This window comes from Ornithorhynchus anatinus, chromosome 1 (assembly GCF_004115215.2).
Source record: "Ornithorhynchus anatinus isolate Pmale09 chromosome 1, mOrnAna1.pri.v4, whole genome shotgun sequence".
NCBI lineage: Eukaryota > Metazoa > Chordata > Mammalia > Monotremata > Ornithorhynchidae > Ornithorhynchus > Ornithorhynchus anatinus.
In genome coordinates, this window is record NC_041728.1 from 100550094 (window position 1) to 100568109 (window position 18016).

Consider the following 18016-nt stretch of genomic DNA (forward strand, 5'->3'; position numbering starts at 1 on the left):
CATGCTGCTTCTCTGCCACGATTAAAGACTGAACAAGATTTATTCTCTCTTCAGGAGGGAGGTATTCCAAGTGATGCGCTGGGGAAGCAGAACCATGGGGTTGGATTTTTACAGTGATGCTTATCCCCTAGTGCCTTCAGATTCCTCACCAATAAGCCTGGAAAGACAATGTTGAACCCTCTTACCAGACTGGGGGATTGTAAATTGAAGTCAAGTGTAAAACAGTCATAAATAGTATTCCATCATACTTTATAAGCCACAACAATTAGGCCTTCTCAGGCAAACATCTGTTCTCCCTCCCTCTTCTACTGCGTCTTACATGATTTTATTGTACCCACTCCAGTCCTTAAATAGTGCTTGGCACAGAAGTGCTTAATACATTTTTTTATGGCATCTGTTAAGCACTTACTCTGTGTCAAGCACTGTTCTAAGCACTGGGGAAGATGCAAGACAGATAATCAGGTTGGACACAGTCCCCGTCCCACATGGGTCTCACGGTCTGTTAGAGGGAGGAGGATTGAATTCCCATTTTACAGAGGGGGTGATTGAGGCACCAAGAAGTTAAGTGACTTACCCAAGGTCAAACTGCCAAGTGGTGGATCTGGGATTAGAATCCAAGTCCTCTCACTCTCAAGGCCATGCTCTACTCGGCAATGCTGCTTTTCTTCTTCTATTCTGCTCCCCAAATTACCTTCAAACCGCATCACCCATACCACATAAACTCCTAAAAGAAGGGACCACTCTGAGGAATGCCCAGCAGTGTCACATATCTGTTCCCATCACTCTGCTCCTTAATGACAGAAAAATCCTCATCTTTCCACCCAAATCCTTTCATTCAGGTTTCCCATCACTGTAAACAGTACAAACATCCTTCCCGTCCCACAAGCCCATAACCTTGGCATTATCTTCTACTCAACTCACTTATTCAGTCCCCAAATGCTATGAGAAGCAGTGTGGCTTAGTGGAATGAACCCAGGCTTAGGAGTCAGAGGTTGTGGGTTCTGATCCTGCCTCTGCCACTTGTCAGCAGTGTGACTTTGGGCAAGTCACTTCACTTCTCTGTGCCTTAGTTGCCTCATCTGTAAAATGGGGGATTAAGACTGTGAGCTCCACTTGGGACAACCTGATTACCCTGGATCTACCCCAGTGCTTAGAACAGTGCCTGTCACATAGTAAGCACTTTAACAAATACCACCAGCATCATCATCAGAGCAGGGAACAGGGTGAGGGAGAGTTAGCAGTTCTATTATCAGTTAATATCAGTTCTACCTTCACTTGGCTAAGATCCACCTTTCCCTCTCCCTCCCAACTCCTATCATGTTGATCCAAGCCCTTATCCTATCTCACCTTGACTACTTCATCAGCCTCCCTGCCTCCTGACTTTCCCCACTCCAGTTCATCCATCACTCCGCTGCCTGAATCATTTTTCTAAGTGTTCAGTCCACACGTCCCCACTCAAGGACCTCCAGTGGTTGCCCATCCACCTCAGCAAACTCCTTACCATTGGTTTTAAGGCACTCGGCTATCTCGACCCCTCCCATTTAACCTCCCTGACTTCCCATTACAATCCAGCACACTCACTTCGCTCCTCTAATGCCAACCTACTCACCGTACCTCAATCTCATCTATCTCCTCATCGATTCCTTGCCCGCATTCTGCCTCTGGCCTGAAACTCCCTCCATATAGAGAAGCAGCGAGGCTCAGTGGAGTCAGTTCGAATCCCAGCTCTGCCACTTGTCAGCTATGTGACTGTGGGCAAGTCACTTCACTTCTCTGTGCCTCAGTGACCTCATCTGTAAAATGGGGATTAACTGTGAGCCTCACGTGGGACAACTTGGTTACCCTGTATCTCCCCCAGCGCTTAAAACAGTGCTCTGCACATAGTAAGTGCCCAACATTATTATATATCCCCAAATCGCTCATCCTACCTTCAAAGCCTTATTAAAATCACATCTCCAAGAGGTCTTCCCCGACTAAGGCCTCATTTCGATAATAATAATAATGATTATGGTATTTAAGTGCTTGCTTTGTGTCAAGCACTATGCTAAGCACTGGGTTAGGTAGTCAGGTCCCAGATGAAACTCATACTCTGCAAAGGAGGGAGAACAGATATTGAATCGCTTTGCAGGTAAGAGAACCGAGGAACAGAGAGGCTAAGCGACTCACCCGAAGTGTCCCAGCAGCCAAGTGGCAGAGGTGGGATTAGAACCCAAATCCTTTGACTCCCAGGCCTGGGCTCTTTCTGCTGCTTTTCCTCTACTCCCTCTCCCTTCTGCATCACTCTTGCACTTGGAGCAGGGTGGTTTAGTGGATAGAGAAGAGGCCTGGGAGTCAGAAAGACCTGGGGTCTAATCCCGGTTCTGTCACTTGTCTGTTGTGCGACCTCGAGCAAGTCGCTTAACTTCTCCGTGCCTCAGTTGCCGCATCTGTAAAATGGAGATTATGAGTGGGAGCTCCACGTGGGACAGGGACTAGGCCCAACGTGATAAACTTGTATCTACCACAGCACTTAGAACAGTGCTTGGCATACAGTAAGCGCTTAACAAGTACCATTCTTATTCTATTTGTACCCTTTATCCACCCTACCCTCAACACTTATCCTTCTATCCACATTATTTATTTACATGGGCATCTGTCTCCTCTAGACCTTTAGCTTCTTGTGGGCCAGAAACACTCCACCAACTCTGATAAATTGCCTTTTCCCAAGCACTTAGTCTCCACATAGTAAAGCACTTAATATGATTTTTTTAAAAATCATCAAAACGAAGAATATACTGGAGATGTACAATCACATCCCCGGCTCCTGAAGGGCCTAGGGCTTTCAGGGTTGGTTACCTAGTGAATATTAAACCACAGTCACAACTCAGAGCTCTCAGAGCAGTGAGTAAACAGAGCTGGCCTTCAACTACTGTACCTACATCTTAGTTATTAGATTAAAATTCAGTGACTTTGTCACGACCATCCAGGCCAAAGGTAAACTCCGGTTGCCGAAGCAACTTCTTTGCACAAGTGGCTTGAAGAGAACTAACTCCGAGAGGAAGGGATCATATAAGGGAGAACACATCACTCTTCTTTCCTGAGTCACTGCCTTACGCTGAAGGGATGTTTTTTTAAGACTGACTTGTGAAAATGACCAAAATAAATAGCTACATTTGTGTAATTTCTCAACAGTGCAGCAAAACTGCTAAGAATCTCATTAGATTAATCGGTCCCCTAAGACCGGCACGACATCCCTCTTGATATGTCAGGGAGAGTGGCTTGATCCCCAGCCTCGGCTTCCAATTAGCTCAGAGCTCCTGGAAACAGATTCGAGTTATAATTTGAATCAGAAGCATTTTTGGAGACCGCGATCATGAAATCTAAGTACTTACTTGCAGGCAATTCACTCCCGTTCTCTAGCCTGTGGAGAAGTCCGTGATGACAGGATAACCACTCAAAATTTACACTTCTCACCCTGCCCTGAGCCAGATTTTGCTTATTACCCAGTAAGACCTCTGAGATGGACAGGAAATCTTTTTCTGAATTCTTTTGGCCCACCAGTCAAGATAGAAAATAATGTGATCTTGGGCAGTGGAGGGAAGACACGCGGGAGCGGGCAGTATGCTCATTAACTCCGCTTAGGTCGACCACACTCAGAGCCCTAATTCCCTGCCTCCACACCGTCAGAAGCTAGTAAGTGATCAGGAGATGGTGTGTCCGGACCCTGTGTATCTGATATTATACAAACACTGATAACTCTCCCATCCTTCACTGGTCTGTAAACGCTTACCTTGAGTAGGGGCTTCCAAATCACTCAACACTCAGTGAAGCCCATAGCAAATGGTACAAGGGTTTCCTTCACTGCAAAATGTAAGCACGACAACTAGGAAATATTTAAGTTTAAACACATGGAGAAGCAAAAGAGAGACCTTTCTTCCAGAGGCTAATTTTCATCGACGCACGATGATTGGGAGGGGGTTAACCTCCCCCAGAAGCTATTCTTCCATGACGTTATTTCCTCCAGGTAGTTAACCGGAGTGCAAACGTTTCCTTATGGATTTACAGGTCTCGAAACGCTTTGCAGGCCAGGTGAAAATGCAAATCCATCAAATTTGAGTTTTGAACACATTGAGCCAAATAGTTCAACAAAACTGCAGTTTAATTTCAGAAAATGTGTTAAAATATATATTTATACATCAATTTCTGACATACACTTAATGTGTTAGTTTACTTTACACAAAATGATGCTTTCTCTTGAAACTGTATTTTATGAAATGTACATTTTTAATTTAAATACTCAGTATACACTGCACTTAATCTGCATGTTGCATTTATTAAATACATTAAAATCTGCAATGTAACAAAACGTTTTCTGCATACGAAATTCAAAACACCATTTTAAATGAACAAAAGATGGCTCACTTCATTTTTTTTTTTTTTTACAACTAGTGGACAGCCACACTAGCTCAGCTCCACCAACACCAGCTGTTCGTTCTTTTTATTTGACATTGTTCACAGACTATTACATATTACAATAAGAGTGCTGGATAAAAACATGAGGTACGAAAGTGGTTCAGAGATTATAGGTCATGCAGATCATGCTAGACAGCAAAGAAAATTGTGAATGAGAAAACACTAAATAAAAATACATAAAGAATGTGCATTATAAAATAAAAAAAAATCCATTACACAGCTTTGCTTCTTTGGTTACAAAGTAGGTTGAACAATTTCACAGCTTTTTATTCCCACCCAAAAAAAGTCATACGAAATGTCAAAAAGCAGAGGAATCATGGCAATTTCTCTATTAGAAAGTAGAAACAGAAATGAGCAAAGATTTCTTCATCAAAATAGCCCATCAATTATTTATTATATCACAATAACCGGGGACTACCTGTACAGATGCACTATGGTCTTCATACTTACACTATACAAAATTTACATTCAAGCTGGGTCTGGACTACTGAAAATAAATACCAAAGGTCAATTGCCATTAGTGTTCGAAATGCCAGGATTCTTTTGTTCAATTATTGCCTAAACGTTTTTACTCTATTAACTGCAATCCCGTCTATCAATTCCTTTACCGCTACTTACATTTATTGAAAAAAAAAATTAAAAAAAGTTCTGTGACATTGTTCATGTACATTATGAAAATAGCAGCCCTGTAATAAATAAAACACAAATAAATGAAAACTAATGTAGGCAAATGGTACTTATATCGAAGGAACGGTGGCTCTTCAGCTGAATGGTTGCTTAAGATGCACGGGAGGGAGGCTCAAAGGAATCCGTGGGTAACTGGAAACTCTGGAGAGCCACCAAGCTCTTAACGACCCCACTCATGCACACTAGGCTAAGAAGCAGACTTTCCCTGCATCACAAATAACTCCATCTATCACCCTTCCCTTGTGCACTGATGACATGACTGGACAGCAACTGCGGCATGACATCTCAACATGAGGGAAAGCTTTTGTGGGATGATTGTCTAATACTGAAAAGGCCAAACACACAACTGAAGCATGGCTATTTGCTGTCATATAAAGTGGAAAGAGAACACCAGTGGCACACAAGGGCAGGTTGCTTCAGTTTTTTTGTCTTTTGTTGGGTTTTTTTCTTCTCTTTACGAGGCCGGAAAGCTTTACGCTGAGGAGACATTCGGCTGCTGTGGAGGTTGCGTTGGCTGCAGAGGCTGTGCTATCACGGTTTGCGGCTGAGAAGTGCTACCAGGGTTGGCTTGTTGGGTGGAGAGCTGGGATAACTGATCGTTGTTTGAGAGGGATTTTAACAGTGCATTTTCTCGTTCAAGTAAAGAGTTTCTTTCAATTAATTCTTTTATTTGTTCCTTCAATACTTCCACTTCTTCTCTGACTGCATACATCAAATGGCTTTTCACCAGATCCTGTGAACGACAAAACCGGCACCGTGGATGAGTTCTTTCGGCATGTCTGGACTATAAAAGAACCACAAAGAGTTGCAGAGACCCTGGCGAGCTCGACTGAACTTGCACAGGGAGCAGGAGGGGATGAGGGAGGATGGAAATCAATCCGTCGTATTTATCGAGCGGTTACTATGTGCAAAACATCGTACCGAGCGCTTGGGAGAGTACAATACAGCAGTCAGGAGACACGTCCCCTGCTCATAAGGAGCATTCGGTCTAGAGGGGAGACAGACATTCATATGAATAAACCAACAACTTATCATATGTAATTTAAAGATATGTACCTAAGTGCTGTGGGGTTGGGGCGAACAGCAAATGTCCACGGGTCATAGATGACGTGGAAGAGGGAGCTGGGGGGGAAAGGGCTTAATCGGGGAAGGCCTCTCGGAGAGGAGGTGACCGTAATGCGTTGCAGGTGGAGAGAGTGGTGGTCTGGCGTATATGGAAGTGGGGAGGGAGTTCCAGGTTAGGGGGGAGGATGTGGGAAAGGGGTGGGCAGTGAGATAGACAAGATCGGGGCACAGTGAGCAAGCTGGCACCACAGGAGCCGTGTTTGCGGGCTGGGCTGTGGTGGGAGATCAGTGAGGTAGGGTGGGGTAAGCTGATTCCAAGAAAGGGGTAAGGCATCCCCTCTTTTCTCCCCCTCTGCCACAGAGAATGCAAGTTGGCCAGACTGCAACCGGTTGCCGGGGCACAGACAAGGCTAGGGAGGAGGTGCTGGGGGAAGACCTGGGATAGGGGCCCAGATTTTGCAGACACTGAAGATTCACTCCCTTTCCAACATTTCCCCATGCCCGGAAGAGGGGTGTTTTGGGCAGGGTTGCGGGGGAGGGCGTATGCACTGGTAGCTTAGTGGGCCTGGGAGTTGGAAGGAGCTGGATTCTAATCTCAGCTCTGCCACGTGTCTGCCGTGTGACCTTGAGCAAGTCACTTCTCTGGGTCTCGGTTACCTCCTCTGTAAACTGGGGATGAAGACTGTGAGCCTCATGTGAGACAGGGACTGTGTCCAACTTGATTAACTTGTATCTACCCCAGTGCTGGACACAATAAATGCTTAAGTAGCATCATCATTATTATTATTTTGCTGCCTGGGATGTTCCTCTGCTGGAAGCAGGCTAATGTCTAATTCCAATAAACAGGAAAGGAAACAGAGGGAGGCTACAGGGTAGTGTCCCAGGAGCTCAGACAGAAAGGATGGGCTTAATTTCATTTAAAAACACTTTCCAAATTGTCCAAGCATGTCAAATCAATCACTGGTATTTACTGAGCGCTTACTAAGTGCAGAGCAGTATATTAAGTGCTTGGGAAAACACACAAAACAACCGAATTAGTGAAATGACGTGTCCCACTCACAGCAGGTATTGGGTTGGACTTTCCTGGAAAGGGGTTCTGGCATGCACCAGTCTCAAATTTCTTAGGCAGGCGGTCTTTGCAGAATACTGTGGAAATCATCAGGTATGGGCTCTTTAAAATTGCATCACTGGGCCACCTCTTCTTGCTTTGAAATGAGGCAAGTTGAAGTGAGGGGAGAAGTGGAATTGGAAACAGCAAATGTGAGGTGGGGAAGGGATGGAATTCTGCAAATATGATTTACTCAGAGGGTCTGGGATGGGGCTGGGATGGTGGGAGGGGCATCAGCCCCTACATTAGCCCCAGGTAGTGAGAGGCAAGCAAATGCCTGGCATTAAGAAGTACTGTTTTCGGTTTTGGCGTCATTAAACTTTCCACTATGACACCAGTTTATTCTGGAGCCATTTGATAGGAAAGCCATCTAAAGAAGCACTGGTGCCTAGTGGAAACAACACAGCTTTAGGAGTCAGAGGCCTTGGGTTCGAATCTCAACCATGCCATTTGCCTGTGGACGGAACCTTGGGCTTGGGCAAGTCACTTCTCTCTGCCTCCGTTTCCTCATCTGTAAAATGGAGATTCCAAAGCTGTTCTCCCTCCTATTTAGGTGGTGAGCCCCATGGAGGATAGGGACTGTGTCCAACCTGATTGTCTCATATCTACTCCAGCGCTTAGCACAGTTCCTGCCACATAGCTAAGTATTTAACAGATACTGCAATTACTTTTATTGTTGTTATTTGGGCTTTTTGAACACACTCAGAGTCCGAATGGATATATGACTCAAGCTTGACTATTTCACTTAATTGTGAATTTAAAACTTCTGACTCAGCTTTGTTTTAAGTATTACTTTAGTGCATAAGAAGCCTTTAATGTTTATAGTAGAGTGCCTCAAGAATCACACTATTCAGAGCAAGATGAAATGGTAAAAGAAGCTTGTTGGAATGATGCCAAAATCCTTCAGTGAAACTGAAGAAAAAAAATCTCTTGTTAATGCTGAGAAGTAAAAACCACTAGCAGATTTAAACTACATGTAGAAACAGTGAAATTAATCTGATTAAGAAGTTGAGAAAAATACTCTGACAAATCAGTGACCAGTAAACTATACTTTTCGATGAAAGAAATGGTCCATGGAAAGTATTATGTCAAATCCCATTTTTTTTTTTTTAATCTTAATGGTGTTTTTTTAAAGGATCGGTCACTCAGTAGTACTTATGTAGTGCCCACTGTTTGCAGAGCCCTGTACCAAGTGCCTGGAAAGTACGAGTCAGCAGTAGGCATTTTTCCCTGCCTCCAAGGATATACGGACTAGCAGGGAAGGCAGACACTAAAATAAAATTACAGAGTAAGAAAGGGGGAAAAGGGGCATGTAGAGATACACAAGTGTTACAGGGCATTGAGAGCATTTAAAATGGTGCAAAAATGATTAAGGGGCAGTTGTGGAGGAAGCGGAGGGTGTATAAATTGAGGAGATTAAACATGAAGCAGGAAGGCCACCTGGAGGTGATGTAATTGAAAATGGGGAGAGCTGTGGTCTGGCTGATTTAAAACGGTGAGGGAGAGGGAGCAAGGGTTGGTGACAGGAGAGATGAAAATGAGGCAGAGTAAATACCATCTGCTTGAGCAGAATGAAGAGTGTGAGCTGGAGTGAGGTGGAAGAAGAGGGTAGAGAAGTAGGAGGGAGAGAGCTGACCGAGTGCCTTAGAGCTGATGGTCAGGAGTCTCTGCTTGATAAAGAGAGGAATGGCCAACCCCCATTTGAGAGGTGGGGAGACGGTATATAGAACAATGTTCTAGAAAACGAGCGGGGCAGCGTAGACTGGAGAGAAGGGAAACTGGAGGCAGCGAGATCAGCAAGGAAACTGATGCCATTGCTGAATAAGAATATAAGTGCTTGGCTCAGCACGGTGGCAGTCTGGTCAGAGAGGAAGGGGCGGATACTGGAACTGTTGTGAAGAATGAACTGACAGCACTTTGTGACAGACTGAATACAGGGGATTGAAAGTGAGGGAAGAGGCAAGCATAATGTCAACGTTTGGGACTTCAGAGATGGGGAGGATGGACATTGTATAAAGCCTATTGTTAGTTCCTTATCCTTCGACACAGCTTCATTTACACATCTGCCCAAGAAACAATCCTTTATCATGGAGAGAAGAAATACTTTTGAGGGACTGGGGGGGAAAAAACACATTGATCCACTTCCAAATAATATGGGGAAGGATGATTTGGGGTTTTGAGGGATGGAAAGGCAAACTACAACTAAATTGATATCTAAAAAGAAGAGGAAGCAAACCCATGCCTAAAATGGAATTACAGGGAGGGCAGTGTTAAAACAATGATTTGACAACCTAGCTATAATTAGTTTCCGATTCTACTCAATTATAGGAATCTAAATTTCTACTTACCATTGCCTGCTCTATTTTGTTGTCAATGGCTACAACGCTTGCACCAGATGCACTGGAAAAAAAAAAGTCCATTAAGCATTTTATTGACTTGAGAAATGACCAGGAAAAAAAAAATTATAAGCACAGGTCTGTATGTAATTTTCTGAAACATTCTGTCTTCCTAAAAAAGTATACGGTAAGCATTTAAAACTGTATTTTCAATTAAAATCACATACGTATGGAGCAATTAAAATTCCAAGCACCCACACGGCTTCCCCATTTTCATTCTGGATGCTTCCATTCATTTCCTGTAAGACAGAAGACCAACATTTCCTACACTAATTGGCTATTCATTATATACCATTTTTCCTAGTGTGCTTCAGCGTCTGGTTTCCTCATTGGTTAATACAGTCTTCCTAATATTTCTTTATGGAAATTCCAAAGATCTCTTATTGCATCGAAACGTATCCAGTCGTGAATTTTCCTGCTATTATGAGCCTATTTCTAGTGGTCTCAAAGTGGGAGACCAAGCAACATTTCAGTTTGATTTAGGTCAGCTTCTCTTGGTCAGGCCTGAATGCTAGGGTGTGTGAGAGTCTTAAAAAGGTAATGTTTGGGGTACTCAGTATCAGGATTAAGTGGCTGAAAATTGTTCCATTAAAGTCCCTAAATCTTCTACCGAATGTAAAATTCCAGGTAAGACGGGTTAGCTCTGAAACACTTTTCTAGATTTGCCGCTGAACTTTTCTTTTAGACAGTACTACCACCATCTTTTATCCTGGCCATGGGAGGACCCTGTCTTGCCTCAGCTTCCACGCTGAACCATTTGCAACTGTTTTTGTGACTTGGAGATACCACCGGGAGAATTCAGACAGGTGCCACAAAAGTTAATTTAGACTCTGTACGGCATAAAAATGGCACCTTTTTAGGGTTTTAAACAAAGTGAAATGCACTTAAAATGCTTGCCAATACTAAGTATCAATTACTAAAATATTCCTGAAGAAAACAAAATGCCTCTTTCCAAGCATATTTGGACTTCCATTCAGTACTATCATTAATAAAGATTAATTAAGTTCACTGCCCTTTCCATTGTGCAAAGAAACAAGAACTCTAACTCTCAAAGAACAGCTTCTCATTCAGCTAAGGAACCACTGAGGGTCCAGCACTGACTGATGTTGGTGAGCGTGAGTTACATTTCAGCAACGTGGCTCGGTGGAAAGAGCACGGGCTTGGGAGTCAGAGGTCGGGGGTTCGAATCCCGGCTCTGTCACTTGTCAGCTGTGTGACTATGGGCAAGTCACTTCACTTCTCTGTGCCTCAGTTCCCTCATCTGTAAAATGGGGATGAAGACTGTGAGCCCCACGTGGGACAACCTGACTACCCTGTATCTCCCCCAGCGCTTAGAACAGTGTTCGGCACATAGTAAGCGCTTAACAAATACCAACATTATTATTAAGTGGAATATAGCTCGTTGTGGGCAGGGAATGTCAATGTTTATTGCTGCGTTGTACTTTTCCAAGCGCTTAGTACAGTGCTCTGCACACAGTAAACACTTAATATGACTGAATGAATACCAACTCTCTTATATTGTACTCTCTCACGGCTTAGTACAGTGCTCTGCACACAATAAGCACTCACTAAATACAATTCAATGATTGGCTGCATATCCTGTCTCAGACAGCAGTGACCTATTACAGACTTTGAAATCCAATGGCCTAACAGGGATGCAAATTCAGTTTCTTCCAAATCTTTACTAGGTCACTTTTTCACTGCTGACTCCACATATTGCTAAATCAAGATTAACAAGACCGTTTAAGAGCTAATTTTATTCCAATTTACAGATTCCCTGTAGGCTGAAAGTGCCTTGTAAAAGTAGGGTTCGTAGTGCACTCTCCTAAGTGCTTCATACAGTGCTCTGCACACAGTAAACAGTCAAATACCACTGACTGATGGGTAGAAAATTTGGAGAAGCATTTTTTTTTTTTTAAAAAGCTTGTCTTTTATAAGGCCATGATTAATCTGGGGCATAGTACAGTGCCTGGTACACAGTAAGAGCTTAACAAGTAAACTTCATTCAATCAATAGCATTTATTGAGCGCTTACTGTGTGCAGAGCACTGAACTAAGCGCTTGGGAGAGTACAATACAACAATAAACAGCGAGATTCCCTGCCCACAACGGCTTACAGTCTAAAGTGGGGGGAAATTCTCAATTAGCTGATGGTATCACAGCAAAAACAATTAGCTCTTGTTATCCCAAACTGTCTCCCCTAACAAGTCAGAAGCAGGCAGCCAGTTCCCAAGATTTCCTCTTGTTGAGTAAACATAGATGAATACCTAACAACATTTCAGTGAAGTCTTCGCCAGCAACTTCATCCCCCTTTAGACTGTGAGCTCACTGTGGGCAGGGATGGTTACTCTTTATTGCTGTATTGTACTTCCCCAAGCGCTTAGTACAGTGCTCTGTACACAGTAAGTGCTTAATAAATACAATTGAATGAATAAATCCCCCTGCTCCCCATCTCCACTTTCACACTGGCCAAAGAAATGAATTAATCAGAGGTGAGTTACCCAATTGAACTGGTTACCCAAAAAATTTCTTTATGAATTATTTTCTACCCTAAAAATGACATGAAAGAGACTGACTTTTCTTTTTTGAAATTGTTTCTGGTTTTCAGGCAATTAGTCTCATTTCAAAACTTAGAAGTCAAGCTCTCAGTTTCACTTTACTTCTGGAGGAAAACTCAGTAAAAGCTTTGCCCTCTTTACTGAGTAGAGTACGGTGTAAGAACGAAACATGGGCTATTTAAAAAGATGCTAATGAGGCTGCTTTAGTGGCTTATTCCTTTTTCAAAGGAAAACTCCACCATGTTTTACAGTTTTTTATTCCATGCAATTGAAATTCCTTTTATGGGAATAAAAAAAGCCATATTATTTAGTTTTACTAAGGGTGGTCATTTCTCCAGTTTTCAGCTGGTCTGGCAGGGCAATGGAGGTGGAGAGATGGGGAGAAAGAGTATGAGGGTCCAGCAAAGGGCTATTTTTTTTATGGTATTTGTTAAGTGCTTGCTATGTGCCAGGCACTGCACTAAGCACTAGGATAGATATAATATCAGCAGGTAGGACACGGTCCCCGTCCCACATGCGGTTCACAGTCTTCAACCCATATTTACAGATGAGGTAAACTGAGGCACAAAAGATAAGTGACTTGCCCAAAGTCATACAGCAGACAAGCAGTGGAACTGAGATTAGAGCCCAGGTCCTTCTGACTCCCATGCCCATGCTCTAACCACTAGACCACAATGCTGCTATTCTTAGGTGCCATTAATGATCACCTTAGCCTTATTCTGCTCTAGCTCAAGAGGCTCTTGTCTACGCTAGCAAATCACTTAAAAAAAATTAAATAAACTGACAGCCCAATTCATGTATAAATACACTTTCCCAACATAAAATTACAGAATGGTCAATATTTACTTTAAGCCCTGAACATTTTGTGATGGTTTGGCACGAGATGGGGGAGGATGAAGAATCTTGCTTCATACTGATCCCACTTGACACATCACTTTTGCTCACCTCCAAAGAGAACTTCTCTATGCCTCAGTTACTCCCCTCATCTGTAAAATGGAGACTACGACTGTGAGCCCCATATGGGACATGGACTGTGTCCAACTTGGTTATTTTGTATCTACCCCAGTGCTGAGTATGTTGCCTGGCTAAAGGGCTTAAATACCAGTAAAAAAACAAACCCCAAACAAACAAAAAAAAACCCACAAGAAGACACTTATGGAAATATTTTGTAGAACATTAGGGAATGCAACATTTTCTTGAAAACAAAAAGCATCCCCACACAAACTCCTAAAAAGTTTAAACAGACGAATAGCAAAAAGATTCTGTTATGTTAAAAATTGAAGTCACCAAGTCACCCTTAAACCATGGCTCTAGCTAGCTACACAAATGTGGATTTATTTATATTGTCTTTCTCCCGCCTCTTAACTATAAGCTCCTTGTGGGGAGGAAATGCGTCCATTTATTGCTGTATTGTACTCACCCAAGCGCTTATTACAGTGCTCTGCACACAGTAAGCGCTCAGTAAATACAATTAAATGAATGGTACTCAGTGGGGCTGGAGAAGCAGCATGGCTTAATGGGTAGAACACAAGACTGGGAATAAGAAGGACTTGGGCTCTAATCCCGGCTCTGCCACTTGTCTACTGTGTGACCTTGGGCAAGTCACTTCACTTCTCTGTGCCTCAATTACTCATCTGTAAAATGGGGATAAGAGTGTGAGCCCCATGCGGGACAGGGACTGTGTCCAACCTGATTAACTGTATCTGCCCCAGGGCTTAGAACAGTGCTTGGCATGTAGTAAGCATTTAATACCAGAATAATTATTATAGTCATCTATATGAAAATAGCCAGTCAGATAATGGCCAACCTTTTGCTTTCAACTGACATCCATCAGATTATTACTTTACTCATTTGGAATTACCCTAGAAATGAGCATTTTCCAAGTTATTTATTCCTTCAATGGTATTTGAGCACTTACTGTGCGCAGATATTCCAAACCTGATTTGAGAGGTAGGAAGGAGGTACAGAAGTAGCTGACTTCATGACCCGCCCCACGCCCCCCACCCTAAGCAAGCACCATGGCTTTACGGAAAGAGCACAAACCTGGGAGGCAGAGGTCCAGGATTCTAATCTCGGCTCTGCCACTTGCTTGCGGTGTGTCCTTGGGCAAGCCACTTTGCTACTCTATGCCTCAGCTGCCTCAACTGTAAAATGGGGATTCAATACCTGCTCTCCCTCCTACTTACACTGTGAGTCTTATGCGGGATTGGGACTATGTCTGTCCTAATTAACTTGTACCTACCCCAGTGCTTAGAATAATGTTTGACACATAGTATGCACTTAAATCCCATTAAAAAACAAAACTAAAAGTACGCTGACTGCTAATGGCCCATATGAAACTACATTCATTCTTAACATATCAACCAGTTGTAGTTATTGAGCACTTACTATGTACAGAGCACTATATGATGTCTTTGGGAGAGTACGACAGAGTTGGTAGTCAATGGTCCCTACTCACAGCAAAGCTTACAATCTAGAGCTTTTTTTTTTTTGGCAATCCCAGCCCTCAAGAAGTAGCAGGTAAACCTGCTTGTGCGAGTCTCCCTTGCTTTGAAGGGCCGACTCAAGTACAATGGACTGAATTGGGGTACAGCTGTTAAGTGCTCAATAAATATCTCATTCTGGTTTCTATGTGCAGAGCACTGTACTAAGAGCTTGGGAGACTACAATACAACCGAGTTGGCAGACACATTTACAATAATAATAATAATGGTATTTGTTAAGCGCTATGTGCCAAGCACTGTTCTAAGCCCTGAGGTAGATACAAGGTAATCAGCTTGTTCCACATGGGGCTCACAGACTTAATCCCCATTTTACAAATGAGGGAACTGAAACACAGAAAAGTGGCTGGCCCGAAGTCACACAGCTGATAAGTGGCGGAGTGAGGATTAATAATAATAATAATAATAATGTTGGTATTTGTTAAGCGCTTACTATGTGCCGAGCACTGTTCTAAGCGCTGGGGTAGACACAGGGGAATCAGGTTGTCCCACGTGGGGCTCACTGTCTTAATCCCCATTTTACAGATGAGGGAACTGAGGCACCGAGAAGTTAAGTGACTTGCCCAAAGTCACACAGCTGGCAAGTGGCAGAGCTGGGGTTCGAACCCATGACCTCTGACTCCACAGCCCGTGCTCTTTCCAGTGAGCCACGCTGCTTCTCTGGGTCATGGGATTAGAACCCATGACCTCTGACTCCCAAGTCGGGGCTCTTTCCACTAAGCCACGTTGCTTCTTTCACTTACTTTGCTGCAGTCCCACAAAATTGAACTCCAACCTTTCACAACAATGGCCAACTGAACTCCTTATTTAGCTTCCAGTCAGGTGCAAAAATGATTTCCAGGCTCTGATATCAATCAATGGTATAAAAGTGCTCAGCACTTAGAACAGAGCTTGGCACATACATAGTAAGCACTTAATACCATTATTATTCATTGAGCTCTGGGTGTATGCAGCATGGCTCAGTGGAAAGAGCCCGGGCTTGAGAGTCAGAGGTCATGGGTTCAAATTCCAGCTCTGCCACCTGTCAGCTGTGTGACTGTGGGCAAGTCACTTAAGTTCTCTGCGCCTCACTTACCTCATTTGTAAAATGGGGATGAAGACTGTGAGCCTCACGTGGGACAACCTAATTTGTAGCTCAGTGGAAAGAGCCCGGGCTTCGGAGTCAGAGGTCATGGGTTCGACTCCCGGCTCTGCCACTCGTCAGCTGTGTGACTGTGGGCAAGTCACTTCACTTCTCTGTGCTTCGGTTACCTCATCTGTAAAATGGGGATTAACTGTGAGCCTCACGTGGGACAACCTGATTACCCTGTATCTACCCCAGCGCTTAAAACAGTGCTCTGCACATAGTAATAATGTGCAATTATAATTAATGTGCATTATAATTAATGTGCATAATAATACCAACATTATTATTACCCTGTATCTACCCCAGTGCTTAGAACAGTACTCTGCACATAGTAAGCACTTAACAAATACCAACATTATTATTATTTGCTTGAATCCTTGGAAGAGTCCAGTGCTTGGAAGAGTTGACAGACATGATTCCTGCCCACAAGCAGCTTGTCTAGAGGGGAAGTCCAACAACGTGAAATGACTGCTTAGGGAAGGTTCCTTGAAACTCTAACGAGTTACTACTGGGGAGACTACAAGATATTCAAGTGGAATCAGTTCTGCCTACTCCATCTTGAGGTCTCAGATGGGAAAAGACAATTTTACCTCATGGAAAGGCTAAAATCGTCTGGATTTGCCCCAAGCTAATCTGGAGGTACAAACAAAATGAGAAGGCAATCACAACCAGATTAAACAGAAGAGCACCCCATTTGTCTCTAATTTCTTAGGAAATTTGGAAAAATGTCTCAAGGAAAAAAGTCTTATAAAACCTATTTAGAGGTTGAGTTTCTTTGGATCAAATGGAACAGTGCACTTGAACCTGCCAGAAGCGATCCTTAATGAGCCTCAGACAGTATCTTGGAAAACAGCCACTGTGGTGAAGTAAAGAACACCAATATACATCTTTTCTATGGTGCAAGTGACGTTCTATTTAAATGTCATAATTGACAATTATGAAGAGTATTGGGGGAAAGCAGTTGGAGAAGAGAAATCTAGGACTAGTGACAACATTTAAAAGCCTCATCTGGCCAATAGTTTCAACTTCTTTTTTCCATTAAACCACTGTCACAAGGAACTAATTGGAGAGATGTGTGTTTCATCTTTTTTCTCCCTTTTTGTAGCTCACTCTCTTGAACAGGGGCCAAGCGGCGGGATTAGGGAAGCGGAGATGCAAAGAACCTGGACTATTAAGAAGCTATCTTAATTCTCGACAGTACAGAATGATTGCCTTACAACTTTCCATCTAAGCACTGGGTACTACAATGGATCTAAAGACAACTCAGAGACTAAACCCTTCTACTACATATCTGGAAGTTTTTTTTCTTTGAAAACTTCCTTTTTGGTTCAGAGCTAATAAGGGAAGTGCTATTTTGAAAGAGGACCTCATTCAATGTTTAGGCAGTTGGCACGGTTTATATTTAGGTCCTCAGTATATGGGAGAACTTCTTTCAGATTCACTGAAAACAACTTCTTAAAGACTACCTCTCCGTAGATTCGTGGTAGGAAAATAAAGGAGTTGTGGCTTAGAATCTAAGGCCTTAAAGACCTGTTAGAAAACTTTGCCTAATGTCTTTGCACTTTCCAGCAAGTTGTCCTCACTTGTAATAATCCAAAGAAAAGCCATTTCCACTCTGCAACAGATTCTAAACAGAGGTTTCGGGACTTATGCTACTTCCCTCTAATGCTACTTCAACTGAGAAAACAAAGTGGTCATCCCTTGACCTTTGGGGAGTAAGAGCAAGTCGACATAATTCCCAAACAGACACAGATAACGGGCTGAGAGCTACCTAAGAACGATCTCATAAGCTACCACAAAGGAAGAGAAGTACACAGAGGTATAGCAATGTCAAAAAGTCCCGTGTGCTTTACATCTCCTTTCCATGCCACAACTGATGGACTCATAATAAAATGGGATGAGGATTACTACCTTCTTGGGAACTCAAAAGGCCACAAGTAATCCAACCCATAAGCTTAGCTCTCTTTTGTAAAATCGGTCTATTGTGGTTAACCAGCTATTAGGACCCAAACCAGAGCCCCTACTGGAGCATAAATCTGTACTTCCTCTAGGAATTGAGTGCTTCTCCTAAACAAAGAATGGAAAACGAGACAGAAGTTTTTAATTGCACAAGGCTACTGGAAA

General features: G+C 43.0%; 1 protein-coding gene across 1 annotated transcript in view; it reads right to left on the reverse strand.

Annotated features, from left to right (window-relative positions):
* Nucleotides 1-4120: 4120 nt before the first annotated feature.
* Nucleotides 4121-18016, reverse strand: part of TSC22D2 (TSC22 domain family member 2) — a 62179-nt gene continuing 48283 nt past the window's right edge. The window contains exons 3-4 of the mRNA XM_029062535.1: nucleotides 9661-9712; nucleotides 4121-5872 (exon numbers count right to left, since the gene is read on the reverse strand). Of these exons, the coding sequence (XP_028918368.1) occupies nucleotides 5612-5872; nucleotides 9661-9712 (313 nt within the window). The 3' untranslated portion in view covers nucleotides 4121-5611. The remainder of the gene's footprint in view (nucleotides 5873-9660; nucleotides 9713-18016) is intronic.